Raw genomic sequence first — 27,954 nt, 5'->3', positions numbered from 1 at the left:
TGTTGTCAAAAACGTATGGCATTTATGTAGGATGCTTAAGGCAGACGTTTATACTTTACTAAATAAAACGAATTGTTTGAACAACAATGTGCTGAAAGTGTATTTTCACATTAAACGAGTTTTCAAATTAATATGCCTTAATCTTAATTCAACCCCATTCCCTGGTTGTAGTCCCTGAAACCCCAACACCACTGGGCTACCATTCAGCTGACCCAATGAAAGAATCCTAACTAAATTATTAAGTGTCCAGTAGAGGTCGGTGTATGAAAGCAAAGCACCGGAACCACGGCGAAATCGATGAGATCTCGCGTTTGAAGAAAAAAACACGTGATCAAACTGAGTTTTGGATGTATTTGATCAGGTGATAATGTAACTTTGAAACGAGCATCAGTACTGTACATTGTGTCGGATCAGTAGTGATTTGAAAACTTAATCGGAGGTCTGGTACCAATCGTCCCATCAATAAATATACCACAATCACTGCTGGATGTTTCGTTGTAACGTGATTCAAGGCTTGCGTATTTGGAAGAGGTAACTACAAAAATTTTGAAATGTGCAAGCTACACAGGAACTCACAAAGCATTAGCTAGCTGACTGACTACTAGTAGCTAGCCTTGTCGAACACACATAGTTTTGTAGGTAACGTTAGTTATGAAATAAATATTTGGTATAGGTACGCGAAGCTAACTGTTAGCCAGTGCATAGTTGGATAGCTAGCTACCGGCTATTACCACGTGCTACTGCTATATAATTGAAATTGTGTGTGGTTACGAATTTTCTAAGTGCGGCAAGGTATACTGCTAAAACTGGGGCGGCTCCTACCTTAGTTTACTGGAAAGTTTAATCGAACTAACCTGGCTTTGGCTCCCACTGGATAGATAGATGGCAACTACTGTAACAGACATGCTAACTAGACTAGCTGTCTAGTTAGTTTTGCTTACAATGTATTTAGTTGCAAGCTAGGAAGGATGCTCGAAATGTGTCACTTGACGACTTGAGACGTAACCTGTGTGTAAATCTAACTATGCAACTACAACTATTTCTTAATGCTAATAATACCATGCATTTTTGTTAACATCTAGCTGCAAATTCTCAGCTGTGAGCGTTGTGTTGAAAAGGAAGCCGCAAGCATCAAGACTGTTGTTCACCATGGTGGACTCTCAGTATTACCTCCCCAATGACATTGGGATCTCTGCGCTGGACTGTACTGAAGCGTTTCGCCTGCTGTCCCCTAGAGAACAGCTCTATGCGCACTACCTCTCCAGGTCTGCCTGGTACGGAGGACTGGCTGTGCTGCTGCAGACCTCGCCCGAGTCTGCCTCCATCTTCGTTCTCTTACAGAGGCTGTTCCGCAAGCAGCCACCAGCACAGCTGGGGAATGTGGCTACTGCAGCTGGACTCAGTCCTGAGGAGTACCAGGTAATGCACCTACCTACAGAGCCTGGAGAAAGAACGAGTCAAACAATGTATACGCCGTAGAATTAGAATGCATAACCACACACAGATGGTACAGGCTCAGCGACTTATCAGGTGACCGAGCACAAAGTGCACAGTGAGCCTGTTGTAATAACATGCATCTTCTGTGTCTCAGCCTGACTCTAGATAATAATAGCTATTGTTTTTTTGGCAGGCCTTTCTTGTTTATGCTGCTGGTCTCTATGCCAACATGGGAAACTACAAGTCATTTGGAGACACCAAGTTCATTCCTAACCTACCCAAGGTAAATAATCCTCACTTTTTTATATCTGAATTATAAAAGCCTTGACAGAATGGTTATGTCCTCTAATAACCACACGTTGCGGCGTAGGAGACCCTGAAGGCCCTTGTGTGGCAGAGCCAGGCCTTCCAGGACAGCCCCAGTGAGATGGAGGCCCTGTGGGACAGCTGCTCCACCCTCCTCTTCTCCCTTGAGGACAAACAGAAACAGCTGGGCTTGGGGGACAAGGTAAGACTTCCTGGTGCCAAACACTCACCTCACTTATGCTTTATGTGGTGTTGGGTCCTCTTAAATAAATCCTATGTACTGTCGGTGTTGATAATGATGGCGCTTTATTTCTTGTCCGCAGGGAATCACCACATACTTCTCAGGGAACTGTTGTTTGGAGGACGCCGAGTTGGCTCAGAAATTCTTGGATTCAAAGGTGTGTGTTCGTGTATTTAAGTTTGTTGTCTTATGTCTGTGTTTCGAATTGCAGGATTTAAAGAGTTGTCTCCCTTACAGAACCTGAGTGCCTACAACACGCGACTGTTCAAGGTAAAATCCGAAGGGAAGACCTGCTACGAGGTGCGCCTTGCGTCTGCTGTGCAGAAGGGTGAGAGTGCCTTTTTCCTTTTTAAAAGCTGTGCTAATAAAGACACGCTATAAATGACGTCAGAGCTCAAGCTCTGAGCTTCACAGCTCTGTATGTGTTTTGACTGACAGTCGTTCTGAACATAAGCACCCTCCAAACAGCATGTGACATGCACTTCACATTTCCATATCGTGAAACTCATCACTACGTTTAATGTACAGTTACAAGATGACATGGTTTCATACCCTGGGTTGTCCTGAACACAATGAGCCCGTTTGTCTGTTGCGATGAATATTCACCACGGAACACGCACCTGACCGCACGCTTGACTATTTTCCGTGCCCGCCAAAATTGCCATCTGTTTCTCTGAATTTCCCCGTGAAAGCTTAACACTGTAAGATGGTATTTTATAACTTCGCTAGTCCTGTTGGCAATAGAACAAGCGTTCAAATGATGCCCACCTGACCCAGATGTCGATTTTGTAGGGAGCCGTTTTTGTATTGCGTAAACACCAACAGTAATTATGTGATGGCGGAGATGCAGGGTTGTGTTCCAAACAAAACAACTACAAGTGTTCTTGCTCTAGTTCCTCAACGGCACAGCTAGGAGAGCTCAAAAAAAGCACATTATATTTAAAGACTCATAAGTGCATTGAAGTTACACCTTGGAGAGGTGTATATGTGTGGCCCTTGGAGACACCAGTTTGTCCTCACACTCAAACCCTTGTCATTTTTGTAGTTGTCTTATGTTGCACCAACCCCACATTTTCCAGGAATATTCTTATCTTACTGAATGTATCCCAGAGTATTTCTGGATTTCGTTGTCAACAAATGCAGCGAGAAGTACAGTACATGTAAAATACACATTAAATCAAGTGCAATGTTTGGATTCAGTCTTGATAGGTGAACTGTTTTCCTCAACTTTGGTCTCATCGTGTTCTGATCATCTCAACTGTTCCCTTTTTTTAATCGCTACCATGTTTACACAGTTCATACGTCTTCTGTAAGAAACATTTCAATTTAGCCCTATCCATAAAGGCCAATTCCTACAAGTGTAAAGGGTTGATGTCAGTAATGAATCCTCTTTATTAAAAAAAATTCTCTGTCATTGCTCTAGACTGTGCAGTGGAGGGGGAGACCAGGTGTGGCAGATATGACTTTGAGGACTGTGTCTTCACGGTTTCCAGGGGAGACTATGATCACCTCATGAAGAAAGTGAGTGAAAATCTGGAGAAAGCCAAGGTTAGTTCAAACGGTACACTAATTCAAATGTATCCCTTATCAATTCAAGTACGTGACTCAAAACTGCTAATGTGTCTTTAACGTGTCAAGTTTGGTCCCATGCGAACCGTCTTCTCTTTAATGGAAGGACCACGCGGCCAATGAGAACCAGAGACGAATGCTGGAGGAATATTCGCGGAGTTTCACCTTTGGGTCCGTGGAGGCGCACAAGGAAGGCTCTCGTTTCTGGATTAAAGATAAGGGGCCCATTGTGGAGAGGTGAGAGAGCGCTGCCTTCCAGATTTGGCCTTCCGGTCTGTGGATCAAAGAAGCAATCCCTTCCCCTGTCATTTTTTCCTTCAACTTGATGTTAGTCTTTTCCTTTCTCTCCTAGTTATATTGGATTTATCGAGAGCTACAGGGATCCCTTTGGTTCCAGGGGAGAGTTTGAAGGTACAAATTTAAGAGGCAACGCACCCGCTATTATCATTACGTGTGTTTGAATACTCTTTTGTGATCGCGTCGGGGTTTGTCTCCTCTTTCCTCAGGTTTTGTTGCCGTGGTGAACAAGGCAATGAGCGAACGCTTTGCTAAGCTGGTGAGCTCAGCCGAAGTGCTTCTGCCAGAGCTGCCATGGCCAAAAGACTTTGAGAAGGACCGTTTCCTCCTGCCTGACTTCACCTCCCTGGACGTGCTGACGTTCGCTGGCAGCGGCATTCCAGCTGGCATTAATATTCCCAACTGTGAGTGTCACGTCCGAAACCGACTCTTTATTCAGTTAATATTGACATGACCGATCCACACGGCATCTTGTTCGGGTCTCGAAAGGATCTCTAATGACTTTGGCTTAATGTCGGTCGATTCCATGTGAAAAGGACCCATGAGCACCAATATGTGAAGTTTATAGGAGCATGTCATATTGGGTGTCAAATGAAAGTCGAGTGTGTTTTTGGATACATTTTTCAGCCGTTTTCCATCTTAAAACTTAAACAATGGCTTTGATTTGTGATCAAACGGATGAAAAAGGGGCCAAAGAAAACATCCACCAGAGAAAGTCTTCAAAGTTATTGCAAATACATCAAACCACAATGTTGAAGTAAAGACCCCTGCCAACTAATATTAACACTTACGTTTAGTTTGAGAAATGATTTGCCTCCGTTACCAAAAACCCACATCTTTAAGATATTTTCTCATTTCTGAATGAAAGTTCACAAAGTAACAAGTAAAGGTAGACCTACCAATTTAGTGGTTTTACTAATATATTATTGTTTATGAATTTAGTGATTCAAACTCGTAATTCTGTTACCGAATCGGAAACAGATTTACTGCATCTGAATTGGCTAGTGAGAAATCATAGTCACAAACCACAGTTGGGTCACCTGCTACTGTCCTCCCTCCACTTGCAGACTGTTATGTTCAGCTGAATATTTTCTTTCTGTCACGTGGTCAAAGCAAGAGTGAAAACCATCTGGACAACGGCTCTCTCTTTCTCTCTCTCCAGTTATTGTTACAGTACCTCTCCCGGCTCTTACTGACATCTACCCATGAGCCCCCTCTCGCTCCGTTTACTTTAACCAGCATACATGGACGTTGAAAAGTTGTTGAAATTTGGTCAGTCCGCCCTGGCCTTGATTTCACTACGTCCACAGACATACATTTTATGCCCAAACATAGACATCTGAGATCGATTCAGATTTGATCACCAATCAAAGACGTCTGTTTCACAACTTTGGACAGCACAGCGAAACAGAGTACTGTAAAGAAAAGTAGAGTACAATATAACGTACTGAACTTTACTGTACCGTGATGTCCAGACTTCTGAAGTATAGACCTCTATGATTGGTTCAGATTGGGTCCGGACCAACTAAGTTTGGTCTTGTTTGGGGCGGAGCTCATTAGAATAATAGCCAGTGTGTAGAATAATCCCCATATATGTAAAGGATGACATTGCGTATTTCTACCTTTTTTCTTTCTGTACATATGTGTAGAATAATCCCCATATGTGTAAAGGATGACATTGCGTATTTCTACCTTTTTTCTTTCTGTACATATTCAGGATACATCACCATAAAGAGAATAACATTTATATCTATAATTATGCATTTCTGTATAGTACAGATCAGTGACCCATAATGTAATTCCGTTACCGTAATTCTGTTACTGGGTGTAAATTCACTTCACTTACTGTAGTTCGATAACCAAAATATATATTTTTGTTTTAACTCGAGGTATCATATAGCTGACACCCCATTCTTTCTGCAGACATCTTGGGATCTTAATTCAGAGTAGATATTAAACCGTTTTTGGAAAACGTGGTCGTGTAAAAACTGAGGGAGATTTTACCGTCATTCTGTTACCAAACTTTGCATCTGCACATTTCTTCCAGTGAATGTGTTTCTGGAAAATAAGAAAGAATTGTGTACATCTTTCAAATAAGTCCTAGTGCATAGTTTTATGGTTTGTTAAGCGTTGATATCAATATTTTGGGGGTGGCATTTTAAAGTGAGAAATCTGATTCCCAGCGTAATTCCATTACCATGGAATATCCCTGTTATCTCTGTGTGTGTGTTTGTCTAGATGACGATATCAGACAGTCGGAGGGCTTTAAGAATGTCTCCCTGGGTAATGTTCTGGCTGTGGCCTACGCTACCCAGAAGGACAAGCTCACCTTTCTGGATGAAGATGACAAGGTAATCAACTTTCTAACTATGACCTCCGTGCCATACCAAATAACCACAAAGACTGAAAGGGTACAATTATGCCCATCAGATTTTTGTTTCCTTCAATGGTCTCTGTCTGTTTCTTTCAGGATGTGTACATTAAGTGGAAGGGGCCCTCCTTCGAGGTGCAGGTGGGCCTCCATGAGCTGCTGGGCCATGGCAGTGGAAAGCTCTTTGTCCAGGTAAGAGAGCCATCTCCGTTCATGTTCATGTCCTGTATGGTCAGTCCTCGCATCTATAGCCCTGTCTATGAATTTGAGTGTTTACATTTCTCCAGCTCAATCGCCCAGCTGTTTACCACAACAGTGGCGGGGCGCCACCATTTAATTGTTTGAACTGATTGCCCCTTTAGTGTCTAATATGTCTGGTTTAAAATCCATTGTATTTACTGTTATGTAGTCTCTGAACGGGGGATGCACAGTGCTTTGTGACTGATTTAGTGTTTTATTATGTGTTGTCATGTGTACAGGATGAGAAGGGAACTTTCAACTTTGAGCAAGATAATGTTCGCAATCCTGAGACTGGAGAAAAGGTGAGTCTATATACCTCAGTCATTTGGGATCATACTTTTATTTATTTCTGTATATTTTCTTTATTCTTTGCTTTGGACTCGAGAGAGAATGATTTTGAGAGAGCGTAATGTATTGTTGTGGTTAAGTAAACTATATGTTTTAAGACTGATGATCGTGACCAATATTAACATTTCTGGTTGCCGATGAAGGGGTTTAAGTGAGTATTGGTGTAAACGATGGTTTCTGTGCTTTAGATCACCACCTGGTACAAAGGCAACGAAACATGGGACAGCAAATTCTCCACCATTTCTTGCTCCTATGAAGAGTGCAGGGCCGAGTGTGTGGGGCTCTACCTCTGTCTCAACAAACACGTGCTCAGGTCTGTTTATCCGTGCTCTGGTCTGTTTATCCGTGCTCTGGTCTGTTTATCCGTGCTCTGGTCTGTTTATCCTTGCTCTGGTCTGGTCTGTTTAGCCGTGCTCCGGTCTGCTTATCCATACTCTGTAATCACAAAACCTACATTTAATATAATATAAAATATAATCCTACATTTAATATAAGTGATCTTATGCGGGTCAGGACGCTATAACGAGGATGTTGTCCCTGGGTTTGCAGTATCTTTGGCCATGAGGGCGAGGATGCAGAGGAGGTGGTGTACGTCAACTGGCTCAACATGGTGCGAGCTGGCCTGCTGGGACTAGAGTTCTACACCTCCGAGAGCAAAAGCTGGAGACAGGTCAGCTACACTAAAGTTCAATAATTTATGAAGTACATCAGCCTCACTTGATCATGCTAGCTTTCTGACTCTCTATAGCTCATTGAATATCTTCCCCGCTGCCTGTGTGTGTGTGTCTATCCCGCTGTGTGTTTAACTAAACCTCCTGTTCTCTGTCTCAGGCCCACATGCAAGCTCGCTTTGTGATCCTGCGGGTGCTCCTGGAGGCTGGCGAGGGGCTGGTGACCCTGAAGGAGAGCACAGGAAAGGATGGGAGCCCAGATGCCCTCATAACGCTGGACCGCAGCAAGATCCACACCGTGGGCAAGGGTGCCATCGAGAGGTTCCTATGCAAACTACAGGTACAGCTGTAGAAGGCTTGGAAATGTCTTGATCGTGGCTGGGATTACCGGGATAAATGATCAGCCGCCAATATTCACAATAAAAGTCAAACCAAGTTTCCTATTTGACCCATTATTGTCTTTGTCCCTGCAGGTCATCAAGTCCACAGCCGATGTGGAGGGAGGCAGAGCGCTGTATGAGGGCTACTCGGCCGTGTCCGACGGTGGTTCTCACAACTTCCTGTGCCTGCGGGAGACGGTTCTCCAGCGCAAAGAGGCTCGCAAGATGTTTGTTCAGGCCAACACAAGGGTCAAAGGTTAGTCTTCCCTGTCTTAATGCCAAGAGGGTTATCCACATTTACATGGCACAGCTCTTCATGTTTAACATCGTCCTACTAAGTGGTCAACCTTAATGGAAAGATGGTGTATCACCCCAAAACCGTTCTACTGGCACACGTGTCCTTGGAATTCAAAGACTTGTTGCGTGTTTGTCTGACGCAGGTGACAGCGTGGAGCTAGTGGAATACGAGGGCAGCGCGGCTGGACTGATCTGCTCCTTCACGGAACGGTTTGCCGACGACGCCGAGGAGGTGGAGGCCCACCTGCTAGAGCTGAACAAGAGGGATGCCCCCTGCTGGTTCTGAGTGAACGGTGCAGATACACAGTCAGAGCAGCGTTAAGACCCAGACATGCTGCCGTCATGCCCACGCCTGCTCCTGACTGAGACACGCCTGGCCCGGCCTGCGTGGACCTGTCATAGGAATTGATCTTTCAATGCACTGTCAAAATGAATTTCACAAATCAGTCGTGTGTGGAATGCCGCAGGTGGTTATGGCTGTGATTTGTGAGCCTGGCGACATTCTTCACCCTCAGAGGCACAGTATGAAACTACATTAAGCTCCTATCGTTATGCAGTTCTTCATTCCCCCCCTGACAATATCAGGAAGGATAGGAACAGTGTAAGCAATGTCATGCAAATTTGACAGCTGAAGGAACTCAAAGTGCCTAGTGGTAGGAGCTTGGAGTCAGTTTGAAACAAGGCCAGGGTGTAGAAAAGAAAATGGACTCAAGGGGACCATACACGGTTCACCATCAACTAATCTGTCAATCAAATCTAAACCACTATAACCTTTTTATGTCGACACATTTCAATTTGCTGTTTGTCTTAGAAAATTGACACTTTTTCTTTTGAAAGAAGTCCCTCCAATAATACTAATCATTGGATAAGTTCTTTGTCCCTTGTGTCCAGGGCACTTGAAGCACTACTGTGACATGGTCAAAAGCAATGCATTTGTGAAAGGGTAGACGGTACTGCAAATTCTCTTGGTGAGGTTGGTAAGAAACACCCTACACAAAAAATAAATTTGATTTTTTTTTCTTTTAATACCAATGTCTGTTCAGTTTTTCTCATGCATTATTAAAGGTATCTCAGGGAACTTGTTTAATGAGCTGCATGAACTGATACACATTGAAATAAGGGCAACGCGGAGTGCCTGGACACAGCCCTTAGCCATGGTAGATTGGTCATATATCACAAACCCCCAAGGTGCTTTATTGCTATTATAAACTGTTTACCAATGTAATTAGAGTAGTAAAAATGTATGACTGTTTTGTCATACACGTGGTATACGGTCTGATATACCACGACTGTCAGCCAATCAGCAGTCGGGGCTCGAGCCAACCAGTTTAAACATTTTCTCCAAGTGTAAATTATAAACGGAGTGTCTAAGGTACTTTGCAATATCCATCCAGACAAATGTTCATTTAACATATTTTAAGAGTAAATCACAAAGCAAGTCATTCTTGCAGTTGAGTGGGGTTTAAGAAAACTGTTTCATTAACGTGTGGGTACTCAATGTGATTCCACAAGGTCCACAGCCGCCTCTCTTGTTAGTTTGCAAGTCTTGAGTCCATCCAGTTTGGCTTTCTGGTATATGAGGGGTGTTCCACTGCTGCCTTGGCCCTGTAGGTCCTGGATCTGGGCCTGGGCTGGGAGGGCTTGAATCTCCCCCTCATTCCGCCAGTACAGCTTGTACAGTTCTGGGTTGTCTACCCCAAATTTAGCAGCACAGAGCTGGGTCAGGGCCTCCCCACTAACTCCTGCCCTCCATTGCAGGGTTTTTAACCAGCTGCTTTCTCCATCTTGAAGCAGAACCTTGACACACCTCTGCAACACACAATTCAAAGAAAGTTTCCCATGAGAACAGTTCATATCAAAGCAGTCCTACTGGTCACTTTGGGATACAGGGATTTCCAACTGTCACATATAATTCCACATACCTTAGGTATGTGTTGATTTCTGTTTAGTGTTAGAGGTAGGTGTGTAATTCTATACAGTATTGGTGCTAATAAATAATTTGAGTCGTACCAGTTGCTGTTGTATGTTTTTCTGGCTCAAAGCCTGGCTGCTCCGGCGCTGGCTCCAGTCTTTCAGGGAGTCTCTGGCCCCCTGGGTCAGCCCGCTAGAGGGCATTTCTTCAGGCGGGCTCTGGATCAGGCACAGGCTGGCATACACACTGGTCAGGTAGTACCCACCTAGTACAAACATTGCAACACTGGATTATGATAGCTATTTGGCATCATATACTATTTGAAATATTTCCCATTTAAAGCATAAATACTTGTGTATGTATAGTACCAGTCAAAAGTTTGGACACACCTACCTACTCATTCAAATGTTTTTCTTTATTTTTACTATTTTTTACATTGTAGAATAATACTGAAGACATCACAACTATGAATTGTCACATAAGGAATCATGTAGAAACCAAAAAAAGTGTTAAACAAATCAAAATATATTTTAGATTCTTCAAATTAGCCACCCTTTGCCTTGATAACAGCTTTGCACACTTGGCATTCTCTCAATCAGCTTCACCTTGAATGCTTTTCCAAGTATTGAAGGAGTTCCCACATATGCACATATGAGCACAAACTATTACAATTGGGTTGAGGTCGGGTGATTGTGGAGGCCAGGTCATCTGATGCAGCACTCCATCAATCTCCTTGGTCAAATAGCCCTTTCACAGCCTGGAGATGTGTTGGGTCATAGTCCTGTTGAAAAACAAATGATAGTCCCACTAAGAGCAAACCAGATGAGATGTATCACTGCAAAATGCTGTGGTAGCCATGCCGGTTTAAGTGTGCTTTGAATTGTAAATAAATCCCAGACAGTGTCACCAGCAAAGCACCCCCACACCACCACCTCCATGCTTCAGGGTGGGAACCACACATGCGGAGATCATCCGTTCACCTACTCTGTGTCTCACAAAGACACGACGGTTGGAACCAAAAATCTCAAATTTGGACTCATCAGGCCAAAGGACAGATTTCCACAGGTCTAATGTCCATTGCTTGTGTTTCTTGGCCCAAGCAAGTCTCTTATTATTGGTGTCCTTTAGTAGTGGTTATTTGCAGTAAATGGACCATGAAGGCATGATTCACGCAGTCTCCTCTGAACAGTTGATGTTGAGATGTGTCTGTTACTTGAACTCTGTGAAGCATTTATTTGGGCTGCAGTTTCTGAGGCTGGTAACTCTAATGAACTTATCCTCTGCAGCAGAGGTAACTCTGGGTCTTCTTTTCTTGTGGTGGTCCTCATGAGAGCCAGTTTCATCATAGTACTTGAAGAAACTTTCAAAGTTCTTGAAATTTTCTGAATTGACTGACCATGTCTTAAAGTCATGACGGAATGTCATTTCTCTTCGCTTATTTGAGCTGTTCTTGCCATAATATGGACTTGGTCTTTTACCAAATAGGGCTATTTTCTGTATACCACAACACAACTGTTTGGCTCAAACACATTAAGAAGGAAAGAAATTCCACAAATTAACAAGGCACACCTGTTAATTGAAATGTATTCCAGGTGACTACCTCATGAAGCTGGTTGAGAGAATGCCAAGAGTGTGCAAAGCTGTCATCAAGGCAAAGGGTGGCTACTTTGAAGAATCTCAAATATAAAATATATTTTTATTTGTTAAACTTTTTATTTTGGTTCCTACATGTGGTTAGAGTGTTGGGCCAGTAACCGAAAGGTTGCTGTATTGAATCCCTGAGCTGACAAGGTAAAAATCTGTCGTTCTGCCCCTGAGCAAGGCAGTTAACCCACTATTCCCCGGGCGCCGAAGACGTGGATGTCGATTATGGCAGCCCCCCGCACCTCTCTGGGTTGGGTTAAATGCGGAAGACACATTTCAGTTGAATGCATTAAGTTGTACAACTGACTACGTATCCCCCTTTTCCCTGATTCCATATGTGTTATTTCATAGTTTTGATGTCTTCACTATTATTCTACAATGTAGAAAATAGTAAAAAAATTAAGAAAAACCCTGGAATTAGTAGGTGTGTCCAAACTTTTGACTGGTACTGTAGTTGGGGTTAACGGTTTGATCGTTTTCTGTCAGCCTTACCCTCCCCTGTCAGCCATGATGACTCCAGCAGCTCCATCATGTACTCCACCTCCACAGACAGCTCTGGCATGTTACACTGTACAATGACATAGGACAGGGCTGGTAGGAAGTCATCTGCACCGAATTCCTTGCCTGCTCATGGAGACAAGACAACTTTACCATGGATGGAAGGGATAGCAGCTGTTGGTTCTGTAAGGTTTATTTCTTTGCCATGTTCTCTCATAAAAAAGCCCTCACCTGAATTGTCCGTCATGGCTTTATAGATGAGCTTGCAGACCTGCAGGAGCAGCACAACCTTGTCAATGGGCGAGTAAGCCCGCCTCATGAGAGCTAACTTCTGCCGCACCTTCTCCACACCGGCAGCATCCGGCACTCCCACCCGCACTCCAAAACACTCCAACGGGGTCTTTCCCCTGGCCACAGCCAGGCTCTCTGCCATGCTCTGGGTGGAACCGTCTCGCTCATGCAGAGTTTGTAGTGTCCTGTCTATCTGTCCCTTCAGAGGTTTCAGCACACAGCGGAACATGGCTTTCTCCAGCACCAGGTCTGCACACAAACACACATTCATGAGGTCACATGTCATTATCTGTAGAGGGAAACATGGCAGCAATAGTTGTATTTAAAATTACTGAGCATATTTTGACTGTTTATTTTACTAATGCCTGCTGTTTGCATTGGGGATCAATGTTGCTGTACCTTTCTCATCATCAGGCACCATAGTCTCAATTGGGGGCTCTAGCTCCCCACAGTCCAGCAGGAAGGTCTTGGCCTGGGAGAGGAAGAAGCGGATGCCCTGCAGTAGCTCTACGCTAGATCTCTGGCATTGAGGCTTGATCGCCTCCCGCTGCTGCCTGAGGAAATCCTGCACCAGGACACCAAACGCAGTCCTCCTGTCACGGGACAGGTCCTCCACCAGCCTCGCCACGCGCTTCTCTGGCACAAAGAAGGACACAAAGACTGCACTCAGCTTGCGCAGGACTGAGACGGGCTGGCGTGGGGGCAAGGTGCATGGGGGTGAGGGGTTACTGGTGCCCCTGGTGAGGGGATTTCGCTCTGAGCTCTCCTCTGCCTCCTCCAGGCTGCTGAGGGAACTGCTGCTGTCCAGCTCACTCAGGGAGGGAGCATATCTCTGCTCCAGCAGGAGACCCACCTCCTCCTCACCTCCTTTTTCCTGGGCCAGTCCCTGCAGGAGACCTAAGGGCACATGGTAGTCCTCCTCTGCAGTGGGAGACAGTGTGGGTGGGACCCTGGTCTTCTGCGGAAGAACTGGAAGAACCAAGCATGGCTGCAAATAGTCTGAGTCCTCCTGGACGGGTGCTGTCCCTCCCTCACCCTCCACTCTGGCTTCCACTGCTCCACTGGCCCGCTGGACCTTCTTGCTCTTAATATTTTTCTTGGCCAGCAGAGGTGGGGGAGGGGGAGGGGCAACTGGTGGGGACAAAGGGCTAGAGTTCTCAGTCGAGACACGCACCTTGAGGCTGCGCTTGAACTGGTGGCGTTTTAGCAGTGCAGGATGGGATTGCGGGAAGAGTGGGTTGATGAAACAGAGAGCCCCTTGGCCTGCTGCCCCGCAGTTCAGCTCCCGGGGGCTGCGTGTTTGGATGGGGCAGAACTCCTGGAACAGGGTGGGGCTCTCCTGGGGCGTGGCACAGTCCTCAGGGGTGGGGCTAGGGGGCAGCGGTGCCGCCTCGACAGGTGGGGGCCCATTGCGTGGACCTCTGAAGTTCAGCTGGGAGCTCCAGAACTCTGAATGAAGAAGAAGCAAAACTGTGTCGGCATACTTCCTCAACGCTATCCTTGACGAGTTGTGTACGGTACACAATGTCAGCTAGCATTACAACGATTGCCAACATCTTGGTTGATCAGACCTCTGAGCCACTCTGCGGTACCTACCCACACCCATGTGTGAAATGGACTCCAGCTGTTTGTGGGATGAAGCCTTGACTATGGCCTCAGGGAGCTCCAGTGGGAAGGGCAACACATCCCTGAAATAGACAGCACATAAGTTTTATAGACAGGTCTAATTCTAGTAGGATATGATGTGGACCAATAATGAGAGATAATGCAGATCTAGATGGATAACACTGGTTGACATTAGTTGTCTAAATGTCCTAAACCCATTCTACAGTGAAGCCAAGAATCACTACTCGTTATTTAGCTTTACGTATCGGCCATCAAGGCCTTTGTCACAGCAGTGTGCGGGTTTCTTCTTTTTTTCTCATCTTATTCAACTGTTACCATACACCTGCAACAAAGAGAGCTCAGATGTGCGAGTGCCTTTTTGAACTTTGAACTGTGAAGCCAAGTAAAAGGCCCATACCGGCTAACACAGTAGAAGGCAATGAGCCGGAAGAGGTCAGGGAAACCGATAGCCGCTCTCTCCAAAGAGAAGGCTGTGAATGGAAGGGAGACGGAGAAGCAAGAAGAAGATCATTAGTTAAAAGCCCTCGTTATTCATATCAACAGGCTGTAGATACAACATCCCTGCCTTAGTCTTTCATCACTCACTGGAGTCCACTTCGCGGATGACAAATTGTTTGACAAAGGAGGGAACGCTGTCGTCTGCAAGCCTGACACACAGCACTTTCTTCTGCGAGGTGTTGGACTTGCGCACCAGAAAGGTCTACAGAGAGGCAGAGAGATACACACTCAGGTTGTGTTTTGTGCGTGCGCGTCAGTGCGGTGTGCGTTGTGCGTGCGTGTCTCACCCCAGGCGGCTCCCGCTGTAGGATGTGCAGAGCGGTGGCAGAGTTGATGGACAGCTGCAGCCAGACGGGGTGTGTGAGAAGCAGACGGTCCAGCACACTGATGTTCTTCAGGGAGCCACGCTGAGAACAAGCCCGCCTCTCTCCTACCAGCTCCCCGACCGGCTCAGGGAAATCATACACCGGGTCCTCCTGCATCTGGGGAACAGAGTGTACAGCTTGCACAAACAGGTACTGTATGGTATCTATGCACCATGCAGTTATGTGGTTAGGCTTTAAGGACAAGTTGCCACAATGATACTTCCCATTCTGCTCTTCATCATACCAATGCTTCGGAATCAGTGCTCTTCCTGTTCCCTTCTGGTACCACTAGCAGGCATCATGTCATGACGTGCCCTGTGTTCCGTGCTGACCACTACTTCTCCATAATTTTGGGAAACTCCCACACCCTATTCCTTCCTCTCACTGAGTAATCTGGAGGGTGTATGTCATCAGAGTAAGACTCACCACAATTGCGAGGGTGTTCTAACGTGTACATATCCTAAGGATCCTACCATCAACAGTGAACTTGCTAGGACTGAAGTATAATTTTGTGTTAGCTTGTTAAACCCTTTGAATATGAGAAGGTGCGGCTATATTTTAACAGAGGTGGTTTATATGCACAGGCTGTTATTATGGAAAATGACTGGATGTCTATTCCTCCAACTTCCCTCCAGGGATTGGCTGCTGCGGTATAAGACAGTCCTGAGCCCAACACAATATTTGAGAGAAAGGGTGGTGATGCTGGCTGCCCAAATTCCCGCTTGGCAAGTCTAGACATGGTGAGGTGGTAGAGATAGGCACTTAAAACACTCCAAACCTACTGAGTCATGTGTGAAAATGCAAATCTAACCTTGTAAACAACTGAGAGGTACAAGTCTAAAATGTAAGGCAATATCTTAAATTTGAATTCATAATAATGCAACAAAATGTCCAGAATGAATAGCCTATACCAGAGCCCACTTTTGAACCTCATGAGACTATTGTAATATTGACACTAAAACAACTGTGACCTGTCAGGACCTGAATATATCAGCAGAACAACATAAAGTTGTAATACCAAACAAGCATTTTATAATTGGTTTATTACTGGAGGTATACCGTTTTTTATGTTGGGGAACCACTGGTGAAAAATATAGGCATAATTAACCGTTGACTATATTGTAATAACAGACCATGAAATCAAAGGTTATTTCAGTAAATAGAACATTTTGATTTTGTATATTTTTTAAATTATAATAATAAAATTACACCATCATATTTGTGGACATGGTATTGGCCTCCAACGTACTCCACACGTTTTATATTTACTGACACGTTCTGTAACTCTGTAAGAGGTAACTCTGTAAAACTCTGCAACTTCTGTGATATGTACTCTTTTTACATACCTTCAGTTAATCGGTGCCAAGTCTCGTGACTTCAGTAATCAAACAAAGATTCAACTGTTTCTTATTTTACACATTAAAATAAATGGCGAATTGACAAAATGTACCTTAATCTTCCGATCCCCTGTCGTGTGAGAGATTATGCTGAATAGCCTACTGTAAATTCCACTTGATCCCTGAATGTCCAAATGCCACAGAAACGTCTAAAGTATAGAAAACTGTAATAGACCGAGATCTATTGACATGCCATGTTGGCGCTGTCTGGACCGTCCAGGCAGAGATCTCTCTGTGTAGCTGTGATTCAGAAGTTCCTCGCATTCCTCTGATCTGTCTTCCTTATATTTTCCATTCACACTTTGGAGAGAAACAAACCTGGCTGAGACCAAGGCTAAATACGCATGCGCCCGTCACCACCTTGTGAAACATCTCCTAAATACAGTATTGTCAACGGGAAAATCGCCACTAAAACACAATTCAAATCTATTGTTTATTCTGTCCTTTGTGAAAGAGGGTTATATAATTAATCTGCATAAATGATTTCTAAACTTCTGAGTGGTCATAATCATCATTGTAAACAAATTATGCAGCAATCAGGAAACATGTAAATATTTTACAGAATAAATGTCTGTTTCATTTGGTACACACACTTTTGCAATGGAGACTTAGATAGACAGACATATTAAATGTAACAATAAGAAGTACCTAATGGTTGAAACACTAAGTGGTAGCCTATTTGTACACGCCACTCAAACAATTTGCTCATGTTCTGATGCTCACATTGTAGCAAAATATTGTAGCCAGCCTTGTGTAGCATTAAAATAACGAGTTCTGCTCTAGTCTGTTGTAGGAAATATCACACGTCACTCGCTCAAAGATCGGAACCGGATGTGGTCATTGAAAATATTGCACCGCGTTAGGTAAGATGGAAGCAAAGTGTGCTTAGCTATTTTTTGTTTGAGTTAAACTATTGTTATTTTTGTTGAACTCAGCAATTGTTATGAATACACAATGGGATGTTAAAAATGTACAGTATGCTCTAAATTGTTGCAAATATATGTAACTGCTTATGAAAACGCAACATAACGCAGATTGCTAGCTTAGCTAGCCAGCAAGCTAATTTAGCTAGCTACTGTTGCTAACTCTAATCCGCGCCGAATTGATCATTTTAGCTAGCGAGCCAAGATATGTCTGTGATCACACCTCGGCCAATTTATGTTTGTAATATACAGCAGTTTCGAGTGATTCAATGACCATCTCATGTTCCCCGAACTGGTGTTGCCAAGCATCTCCGAATTGATGCCACCTCGACTCGATAAGGGGGGAGGGAACTAACAGTAACTAGTTGGCTAACTTAGCTTTGCAAATGCTAGTTAGCAAGCTTTGCAAATGTTAGCTAATTAACTGAATCATTACCAGCAGGTTTGACCATGGACTAGTTTAACTTCATGCTTTAAATATATTGTTAATTACACGTCACGTTTTATTAAACTACTATATTCATTATTTGCCTATAGAGTACACGTCCCTTTTCAGTTCTGTCATTTAAAATATATATATATATTATTTACGATCACGGCCTACACCGGCCAAACCCTGGGCCAATTGTGCGCTGCCCTACGGGACTCCCAATCACGGCCGGTTGTGATACAGCCTGGATTCGAACCAGGGTGTCTGTAGTGACGCCTCAAGCACTGAGATGCAGTGCTTTAGACCGCTGTGCCACCAGCTGAAAGATAAACTAACTTAGCTAGGTCAGTGACACCCTCCTGTTCTTTCCCCAGGTGTGCCCAGCCATGGAGTCGACAGATAAGAACAATGCTATAAAGCTCTTTGTGGGGAACCTGGCGTTGGACACCTCTCAGGAGGACCTGACACAGCTCTTTGGACCATACGGACAGGTGGTCACCTGTAGTTTACTCAGGCAGTTTGCCTTCATCCACCTCCAGGGAGATGGTGCTGCTGATCGAGCCATAAGAGAACTGAATGGACGGGAGTTCCGTGGCCGCAACCTAGTGGTTGAAGAGTCCCGCGGACGGCCCCTGAACTCCACCAAGGTGTTTGTTGGGAACCTTAGTGCCATGTGTTCTGCTGAGGACCTACAGGAGCTCTTTCAGACCTTTGGGAAAGTTCTGGAGTGTGATAAGGTCAAAGGTGAGCCATGTCGTTTCCCCACGCCTTTTCATGCATTTACTTTGTGTACATACAGTAAAACTTCAATTTAGTAAATAGACTAAATGTTCTTGTTTGTAACTTGGTCTCAATCCACTTGTMAAAATGTTTTTTGTGTGTTTWTTTTGTTACTTTTACCCCTTATTATCCCCAATTTTGTGGTTTCCAATTGGTAGTTAGTCTTCTCTTTGCTGCAACTCCYGTACGGACTTGGTAGGGGCGAAGGTTGAGAGCCTTGCGTCCTCCGAAACACAACCCAACCAAGCCTCACTGCTTCTTGACACAGTGCACACTTAACCCGGAAGCCAGCCGCACCAAAGTGTCGGAGGAAACACCGTGCACCTGGTGACTGTGTCAGCGTGCACTGCGCCCGGCCCGCCACAGCAGTCGCTAGTGCGCGATGGTACAAGGACAACCCTGCTGGCCAAACCCTCCCCTAACCCGGGACGACGCTGGGCCAATAGTGCGCCGCCCCATGGGTCTCCCGGTCGCGGCCGGCTGCGACAGAGCCTGGACTCAAACCCAGAATCTCTAGTGTCACAGCTAGCACTGTGATGCAGTGCCTTAGACCAATGCGCCACTCTGGAGGCCCGTCGGAAGAGTTTCAAGCGAATAATCTAATATTCGCAYAAAAAAATATGCCCATTTTCCTGGCAGAGCTGTTTCCGTCAGACTGGCTTGTTGCGGATAAAAAGCTGCGCGTATTGACTGCACATAAAAAGCACTGCCGTATAACTTAATTTGCCAAATACAAAAAAACGAAGTTCTATGTGCCGCCAGCCGATTTTTAACTCTGGCGGTTTTGCGATAATCAACAAATTTGCCCACTGGTCTTGGCACGTGCTCTCACGGGAAAAGTTCAGAGTGTACATGATGAGATTATGGACAAGAGCAGGATCATTTTTATTGGTCAATTTGTCAAGAGTATCTCGACGTAATTGGCAGCCAAGCGCCGATCGTCATATCGCCATCATTCAAATGAAGACCCTGGATATTTAATGGGAATAAGCCTCAAGCTCATCACTGTGCACTTTCACCACGCTGTGAAGTTCATCACTTATTTCATCTGTAGCCTAATGAACTGCATGCTTTTTCACCTCGTAGTAGGAGGGCCACGCAACATAGCATCGCGTGACTGGAAGTTTACTTCGATATGATGGTTATTATACAAACAATTGGTAAAGAAAAAATATATATATATCCACCAACGTTTGTCTCACGCGTTATATTTTAGCCCCCCCCCCCCCCCAAAAAAATAATTTGTCGCATGTATTTTGTTTTATAAACATTTAGGAAAGTGTACAGACAATTTAGGTGGCAGGTAGCCTAGTGGTTGTGCCAGTAACCGAAAGGTTGCTGGATCGAATCCCCGAGCTGACAAGGTAAAAATCCGTCGTTCTGCCCCTGAACAATGCAGTTAACCCACTGTTCCCCAGTAGGCCGTCATTGTAAATAAGAATTTGTTCTTAACTGACTTGCCTAGTTGAACCTTTATTTAAAAGAAATACATTTTTTTTAGCTGTTTCTGTCAGGCCTATCGGGAGTTTATTCTAATTTGTTAAAATGTATCCTACAGATACTTTCMTCTCATAAAAATAGTTGAATGGAAACAGTTTGGTGGTTAAATTCATTAGCTCGCTGTGTTGTCCTCCTGTGCTTGTTTACAGCGAGGCTCTCTTCCTCGGCGGGCTATGCCTTTGTGCACATGGAGCGGAAGGAGGATGCGCTGCAGGCTATCGAGGCCCTCCATGGTACCACCTTCAAAGGCCGACCGCTCTCTGTGGAGCTCTCCAATGTGCAGCCCAGTAAACCCACCACGACTACAGCCAAGGTCCCCATCATGAGTCACTATGCCACTGAAAGCCCCTCCATCAACCCTCATATGGAGCACCACCAGAGTCAGGCTGCTGTACTGGCTGCTGCCGTTGCTGCAGCTGCAGGTCTGCCTCTTCAGGTGCAGCAGAGCTTGCACAATTCTGTCTACAACACAACRAGCTTTGATCCCACCTACGCTGCGCTAAAGGGCATGACGGCAGCCAGCGCCACAGATGGTACTCCAGTGAGCCCTGCGGTGTACGGTGCGCTCGCCAGCCAGGTGTACGGCTCTGTAGCGGATCAGGTATATGACTCTATAGCCAACCAGGCCTCCGCCTATCAGAATTCAGCGACACCGGACGCAGCAGGTTACAGTAACCAGTACGACGGCGCAGCTGGGGAGGCATCGTCAGCCCAGGCAGCTGGAAACCCGGCCTACGGCGGGGCCTCTGCTTTCTACAACGGTAGCTCCGCCTATGGCTCCACGGGGGGTGCAGACCCCACTGCCCAGGCCATCTTTGAGGCAGCACGGGCCCGCTTCTTCCAGCAGGGCCAGCAGGTTCTAGCTGAGCAGCAGGCRGGGACTAAGTCAGGGGACAGGGACCGCAGCCCAGTGCGGCGCTCCGCCCCTCTGCTGCCTGACCCCGTGCCCCAGCCCTTTCCCCAGCCACGCCCCAAACGCCGTGCCCTCCTCCCAACGCCACCCGGCCGACCAGAGGACCCTGCGGCTGCTGACGGAGACCCCATTGCCAGGTACGTGATGCACYTCTGAGAAAAGCCTTGATATTTTGCACCTTTTTGAGGCAGTTTTGATATTTTGAATGCGTAAWTACAATGTTACTTTTCTCAACTTCAGATGCTATGCAGAGTACTATCAGCAGGTCCAGCAGTACCAACAGTACCAGCAGTACCAGCAACAGTACCAACAGTACCAGTATGGCTACCCACCACCAGCCCCGGCCCAGATGCCCCCCACGATGCCCACCCACCAGATGCCCGTGCAGGCCCCGCCCCCGACGGAGGCCCCGCCCCCAGGGCCTGCCACCTACGCCCCAGCTAGAGCGTATGAGCCACCTTCATCACACAAGGAGCCCCTCCTCCGCCGCCCTGACTACTCCCACCTCCACATGCCAGAGCCCCCTTACCGATAACCCTTTAGATTGCAGTGTGTGTGTGTGTGTGGGTTTTGAATGTTGTGTGTGAGAGAGTAGTTCTGGTCCGAATGTGCGTCACTGCAAAGTGCCCATTTATAAGTCCCCTGTTCTGCAGCTTTTCGTATCTGAACACATTTCTAACGAGTTAATTTKACTTTATTGTAGGCCTGGTCTTGATAAGAAAGCTGCCCCACAAAACAGTMATCTGTATTGGGAAGTCGTTATGGTAGTTTCTTCTTGATTGTGTTGCGTACTGGGTGCTCATTAACGACAAGTAATCCTTATTCATCCCCTACATTTTAGTTTAGCAAAATAAATTCTAAAATTTGCAAGAATATTCATCCATACCAGAGGAGTGCCTTGTTAAAAGCCTAGCTGGATTATTTAGTAAAATACATTTGTGTGTGTGTAGAAAGGAAGTGGCCAAATCAATCCATGCATTTTGTGAGCGGGCCCTTGCCTCTGTCCTCGAGGTGACTTTTAGCTCCTCCAAATTAACCATTAGTTCACGTGTATAGATGAGAACTTTAATTTTTCCATTGGCCAGATTCCATTTGTTTTATTTGTATTGTCTTCATCAAAGACTTAATATGAAAAGTCAATGTTCCAATAGGTTCCAGCGTAATGTAGATATTTGGGTAATAAAATGGTTATTGTGTTTAGCGCTTGTGTTTTTAAAAGATTTAAAGCAAGGGGCAAAGTAGCTTTACATAAGGTAATCTGGACATAAAGGACCGGTGTGAGTGCATGTATGTATGTGTGGGCATGTGTAAACCATCTAGGGGAACAATATAAGCGATTTTGATAAGTCACTTTTTCTAACAATCGCAGGAATATACACACACACACACACACACATATATACACACACACACACACACAGACCTCAGTCATCAGTCTTTCTCTCCATAAAGTGTGGTGCTGGGGCTTTGGGAGAGACACTCGGGCGATTTACTGCACCGAAAATGAAAAGAAAAATTGAAAAACTCACATTTTCCTTGCACACAGCCAGCCTCTGGGGAATGTAGTCCTTGCCCGTGTCTCACATGACCTTCTGTTAGATCTGATCAAACCTCTCAGATAGAAAGGCCAACAAAGCAGACCATTTTAGTATCTGACAGTCTAGCTTTAAACTCACATTTTCTTGGGGAACTAGTTTTTAATTTGCAGCCTGTGATACACGAATGCTTTCCTCTATTTGTATTATACCATGAATACTATCCTAGTGACTTTTAACTGGTTTGACCTCTTGGTCTAAACGTAAAATGGAGATCTGGCAGGTGCATGCAGAGGGCTTCCTTCAAGCATGCCTTTCAGGATCTGAGGGAATTCAACTGCCATTGTGGGCCTCACCTTCTTTTCTCCAAAGGACAAAGACGAGTGGGCTTTTCTCACACACAGTACATTGTGTGGTTTGACGGGACGAACTTTTGACGGTTTTATTTGTTTTCTGTTTGGTTGAAGTGAACTTCCTGTGCGATCGTGGTAGTCGTATTCTGTAAGCGTGTTTACTTCAATTGGACCATCGAATTCAGGAAGTGTCTCAAATGGAATGTGGAGCCATTAGGCTCCCCAGGTTTGAGCGAAAACATATTTGTTCCTATTATTCAGTACCTATTGAAACGTTACACTTCTCAAGCATAAGTAATGAGAGTGATTTGGTTGGAGAATAAAACAGCACCATGCGACCTGTAATTTTTCGAAATTAAAATGGGAAATGTTAGCCCCATCGGCTTAATTATTAGACATGCGATTAAACTTGCTGTAAAATCGTTTCCATGTTTTTTCAAAGGATTTACTAATTGTTTCAGCCTTGCACGTCTAAATAGAAACAGAAGGCGAGAAGTTGCTGCTCTTACATTCTTGATTATTTAATTTTATATGAACTGTGACGAGATCATTTTGAACCGGTCTCAATTGGGCTCCACCACTTCAGTCTTTATTACACCTACACTACATGACCTAAAGTATGTGGACACCTGCTCGTCGAACATCTCGTTCCAAATTTATGGGCATTTAAAATGGAGTTGGTCCCCGCTTTGCTCCTGTAACAGCCTTCACTCTTCTGGGAAGGCTTTCCACTAGATGTTGGAACATTTGCTGCAGGGACTTCCTTCCATTCAGCCACAAGCGCATTAGTGATGTTGGGCGATTAGGCCTGGCTTGCAGTCGGCATTCCAATTCATCCGAAAGGTGTTGAGGTCAGGGTTCTGTTCAGGCTAGTCAAGTTCTTCTACACCTATCTCGACTAAGCGTTTCTGTATGGACCTCGCTTTGTGCACGGGGTCATTGTCATGCTGAAGCAGGAAAGGGCCTTCCCTAAACTGTTGCCACAAAGTTGAAAGCACAGAATCATCTAGAATGTCATTGTTTGCTGTAGCGTTAAGATTTCCCTTCACTAGAACTAAGGGGCCTAGCCCGAACCATAAAAAATGGCACCAGACCATTATTCCTCCTCCACCAAAATGTACAGTAGGTACTATGCATTCGGGCAGGTAGCGTTCTCCTGGCATCCGCCAAACCCAGGTTCGCTTGTCGGACTGCCAGATGGTAAAGTGTGATTAATCTCTCCAGAGAACGTGTTTCCACTGCTCCAGAGTCCAATGGCGGCGAGCTTTACACCACTTCAGCCGACGCTTGGCATTGCGCATGGTATTCTTAGGCTTGTGTGCGGCCATGGAAAGCCATTTCTTGAAGCTCCCGACGAACAGATCTTGTGCTGAAGTTTGGAACTCGGTAGCGAGTGTTGCAATCGAGGGCAGACTATTTTTAATCGCTTCGCGCTTCAGCACTCGGCGGTTCTGTTGTGAGCTTGTGGTCCTACCACTTCATGGCATTGTTGTTCCTAGATGTTTCCACTTCACAATAACAGCACCCACAGTTGACCGGAGCAGCTCTAGCAGGGCAGAGATTTGACAAACTGATTTGTTGGAAAGGTGGCATCCTATGACGGTGCCACGTTGGAAGTCACTGAGCTCTTCAGTAAGGCCATTCTACTGCCTGTTTGTCTATGGAGATTTCATTGCTGTGTGCTCGATTTTATACATCTGTCAGAAACGGGTGTGGCTGAAATAGCCGAATCCAATCATTTGATTGGGTGTCCACATACTTTTGTATATATAGTGTACCTCAAAACAGACAACAAACCTCATGTCAACCGTGGGTGTTGGGAAGGCCTTCAACTGTCCTTCTGTCATCACATGAATATTTTTGTAGCCTTGTTCCTTCACAGTATTTGGATGTAGGAGTGGGCTGTAGACTACAGTTGCTTACGGATCGGTTTTGATTTCTGTTAGGAAAATATTGATTTGTTATATATCAATGTTTCTGGTTCCCATGCCAACATGCACATTCTATACTAGACCTGCTTATTGCACACATATTCCTTGATATGGCTTTTTTTGTGATGTTTAAACTGTAGTGCATGACCTTGTTACTTGTACTGCACTTCCAGCCATTTTCCCTTCTCGCTAATTATTACAGCTAAAATGGCTCCTGGGCCCCTGGATGCCATGTTGCGTGTGACGGGGAAGAGAATTAGAGTCGCGCAATGCCGTGGACGCAGTCCCCACAAAGGTAAAGCCCTCTGCCCCCCGACCACGCCTGCACTTCGACCATACACTTCCCTCATTGACCCCACTCCTGCACAACGAGGCACTCCATCTTATTATTTCTTTGAGATCTGGGATGCTGGAAGCCCAAGCCGCCCAGTTGACAGACGTAGGGGCCTGAATGTCTGGCCGTGTCCCCTCATTGGAGTCCTAGTATGGCTAATAAGGGTTAACTCCACCAGGCACTTACACAATGTAGCCTTTGYAGACCCACCTGATCTGGGTTGGATGTGCCTAGAAATCATCCAGCCTTTCCATGCCTCTTTCTGATGCCATTTTCCATAAGGGAATTAGATGACCCATCCACAGTAGTCAGGGGTTTTTTCTTATTTTCTTTCATTCTATTTATGTTTTTAAAGGAAGTAATCAGCCAAATTGAAATTAGCCACTATATATGTCATTCAATAAACATTGAAGTATTCCCTCCAGATTGAAATAACCTGTAGTCAAACAGATTTAGGAAACGTATCATATTGTAATTGAGGATGATCAGGTTGGGGTTTGCCGGAGTTGTTGCGCATGTTTGTGTTGTGGCATATTTTTCTGAGGTATTTCCAGTGAGAGGAGACGTGCGTTCACTCTCAAAACTGAGGTGTTCCAGCTGTGCTTTGAGCGGCTAAGGACGCAGTGGTACGCAAAAGGCCAGCTGAACGGAGGGAGGTAGGGCTATCGACAACTGTGTCCCACGCATGTTGGGTGAGTAACCAATGCACCACTGACCGGCTCAAATCCACCTAACCACCTATCCCCCCCCCCCTCAATCCGCAACACAACGCCCAACCCATAGCCAATACATCTACTGGCCTACAACACCATGGCCTAGAGAGAACAATCCACAGCTGCATTAGCTTAGAAGATATGGGTGCCGAGAGGACACCATTCAGTATTGTACCTCCCATGTCTAGTTACGCTGCGAAGTCAATTCTACACTTCCTAATCGCCCTGTTAAATTGTCTAATTGCAATTTGCGTACCTTGATTGGGAACCCATAATGTTATCTCGTGGTTGATTTTAAAGGGATACTTTGGGATTTTGGCAATGAAGCCCTTTTATCTAAGTCCCCAGAGTCAAATGACCTCATGGATACCGTTTTATGTCTCTGCATCCAGTATGTTTCTCGAGCCAATGCTAGCTAGCGTTGGCACAATGAACGTTTATGGTATCTACTAGCATGCTAGCAGTTACCATAGATTTCCAGTCAGCACGCCAATGCTAGTTAGCAATTGCACAAACACCAGTTAGCAACTTCCTTCAAACTGCACACAGAAGCCTAAAAACTGGTATCCACGCGTTCGTCTGACTGGGGAAGTAGATAAAGGGCTTCATTGACAAAATCCTGAAGTATGCCTTTATGATTTCATAGGCTGCGTTTACACAGGCAGTGCAATTCTGATCTTTTGCCACTAATTGGTCTTTTGACTGAGGTCTGACAATCGGACTACACTGTGTACAAAACATTAGAAACACCTGCTTTTTCCTTGAGACTGACCAGGTGAATCCAGGTGAAAGCTATGATCCCTTATTGATGTCACTTGTTAAATCCACTTCAGTCCGTGTAGAGGAAGGGGAGGAGACAGGTTAAATAAGGATTTTTAAGCCTTGACACTATTAAGACATGGATTGTATGTGTGCCATTCAGAGGGTGAATGGGCAAGACAAAAGTTTTAAGTGCCTTTGAACAGGGGTAGGGTAGTAGGTGCCAGGCGCAAGAACTGCCAGTGTGTCAAGAACTACAACGCTGCTGGGGTTTTCATGCTCAACAGTTTCCCGTGCGTATCAAGAGTGGTCCACCACCCAAAGGACATCCAACCAACTTGACACAACTGTGGGAAGCATTGGAGTCAACATGGGGCCCCATATCCCTGTGGAACGCTTTCGACACCTTGTAGAAGTCCGTGCCCCGGCGATTTGAGGCTGTTCTGAGGGCAAAAGAGGGTGCAACTCAATATTTGTAAGGTGTTCCTAAATTATTTTTGGTGCGCTCAGTGTATATTGGCCTACGGTACACCTTGCACAGTTTTGAATCAAAGTTCCCTCACTCATCTGTTACATTCAGGTTCTAAATCGCCACTAACCACATACTACTAAACAATTGTTCTCCACTTCCCCCCCTTCTCCATCTTTTGTGCATTGGAACTTCTGACAACACATTTTTACTAAGACTTGTTTGAGCTCATGTGGATTAAGACTGAAAAGGATATGTAAGATGAAGCTTTATTAGGAATCAGGGAAAATACGGTTCATCTGTAGATTAGGGTTATTTGTCCATTACAGAAAAGGAAATATACAGGTTGTTGATTGCAGAACCATTTATTTCAAATCTAAAAATGATAATCACCTGAAATGTTTTTTCATTTCCTTTCTGACATATTAGATCAATTAAGACACATTGTACCATGTTATTTGTAAGACTCAATAAATGTACATTTGAAACGACTAATTTGTTTTGGCTAGCCTACTTTTTGACGGGCATGGAGGGACATGTTTACGGAAAGGTTTTGCTTTGCAGTATTACTGCGGAGGGTGAATGTGGATTAAAGCGTTTCATATTGGACTGTTACCCTGAGCCTGCAACGCCTGGTTAGTGGCAGTGCCCACCGGCCCTGTCACACATGGCTACAATAAATAATGTCATTGGRAATGTATCCTATATCTTACACTTATTTGGCTGAGTTTACACAGGCAGCCCAGTTCTGATCTTATTTTCACGCATTGGTCTTTTGGCCGATCAGGTCAGCTCTTGGAAAAAGAGGTTGAGGTGAAAGATCTGATATGATTGGTCTAAATACCAATTACTGGGGTGAAAAAATTCTGAATTGGGCTGCTTGTGTAAATGTTGCCAAAGTGACGCATATTGATCTGTAGAAAAGT

The 27,954-nt window shown here is 45.0% G+C and overlaps 3 protein-coding genes across 5 annotated transcripts; 2 read left to right on the top strand and 1 right to left on the bottom strand.

The window, feature by feature from the left end:
• The first annotated feature begins 297 nt into the window (after positions 1-297).
• Positions 298-10,166, top strand: LOC111950262 (dipeptidyl peptidase 3). Of its 2 annotated transcripts, none has more exons than XM_023967697.2 (18): positions 298-531; positions 1,083-1,419; positions 1,631-1,720; positions 1,808-1,945; positions 2,067-2,141; positions 2,222-2,312; positions 3,408-3,532; positions 3,660-3,790; positions 3,906-3,964; positions 4,060-4,254; positions 6,089-6,201; positions 6,321-6,413; positions 6,701-6,763; positions 6,998-7,122; positions 7,359-7,479; positions 7,641-7,820; positions 7,954-8,116; positions 8,301-10,166. In XM_023967697.2, the coding sequence occupies exons 1-18, from the start codon at positions 488-490 to the stop codon at positions 8,441-8,443; spliced, it is 2,286 nt and encodes a 761-aa protein (XP_023823465.1). In that variant the 5' UTR covers positions 298-487; the 3' UTR covers positions 8,444-10,166. The 2 variants fall into 2 exon arrangements, with proteins under 2 accessions (XP_023823465.1, XP_070290738.1); XM_070434637.1 differs by having other exon boundaries at positions 2,222-2,318.
• On the bottom strand, positions 9,159-16,716 carry LOC111950972 (ras and Rab interactor 2-like). The gene is made up of 10 exons (XM_023968918.2): positions 16,442-16,716; positions 14,914-15,108; positions 14,714-14,828; positions 14,526-14,598; positions 14,099-14,190; positions 12,902-13,951; positions 12,443-12,751; positions 12,206-12,337; positions 10,168-10,334; positions 9,159-9,966 (listed from the first exon to the last, which is right to left on the bottom strand). The coding sequence occupies exons 2-10, from the start codon at positions 15,106-15,108 to the stop codon at positions 9,652-9,654; spliced, it is 2,448 nt and encodes an 815-aa protein (XP_023824686.1). The 5' UTR covers positions 16,442-16,716; the 3' UTR covers positions 9,159-9,651.
• Positions 16,717-17,163: 447 nt separating this feature from the next.
• On the top strand, positions 17,164-27,519 carry LOC111950684 (RNA-binding protein 4B). 2 transcript variants are annotated; one of them, XM_023968475.2, is made up of 4 exons: positions 17,164-17,251; positions 18,116-18,485; positions 20,171-21,071; positions 21,175-27,519. In XM_023968475.2, exons 2-4 carry the CDS (start codon positions 18,128-18,130, stop codon positions 21,467-21,469), a joined length of 1,554 nt encoding a protein of 517 aa, XP_023824243.1. In that variant the 5' UTR covers positions 17,164-17,251; positions 18,116-18,127; the 3' UTR covers positions 21,470-27,519. The 2 variants fall into 2 exon arrangements, with proteins under 2 accessions (XP_023824243.1, XP_023824242.1); XM_023968474.2 differs by lacking the exon at positions 17,164-17,251 and adding an exon at positions 17,273-17,358.
• Positions 27,520-27,954: the final 435 nt, after the last annotated feature.

This window comes from Salvelinus sp. IW2-2015, linkage group LG23 (genome assembly GCF_002910315.2).
Source record: "Salvelinus sp. IW2-2015 linkage group LG23, ASM291031v2, whole genome shotgun sequence".
Lineage (NCBI taxonomy): Eukaryota > Metazoa > Chordata > Actinopteri > Salmoniformes > Salmonidae > Salvelinus > Salvelinus sp. IW2-2015.
Note: the sequence above shows the minus strand (reverse complement) of the source record. Positions and strands in the feature narration are given on the sequence as shown.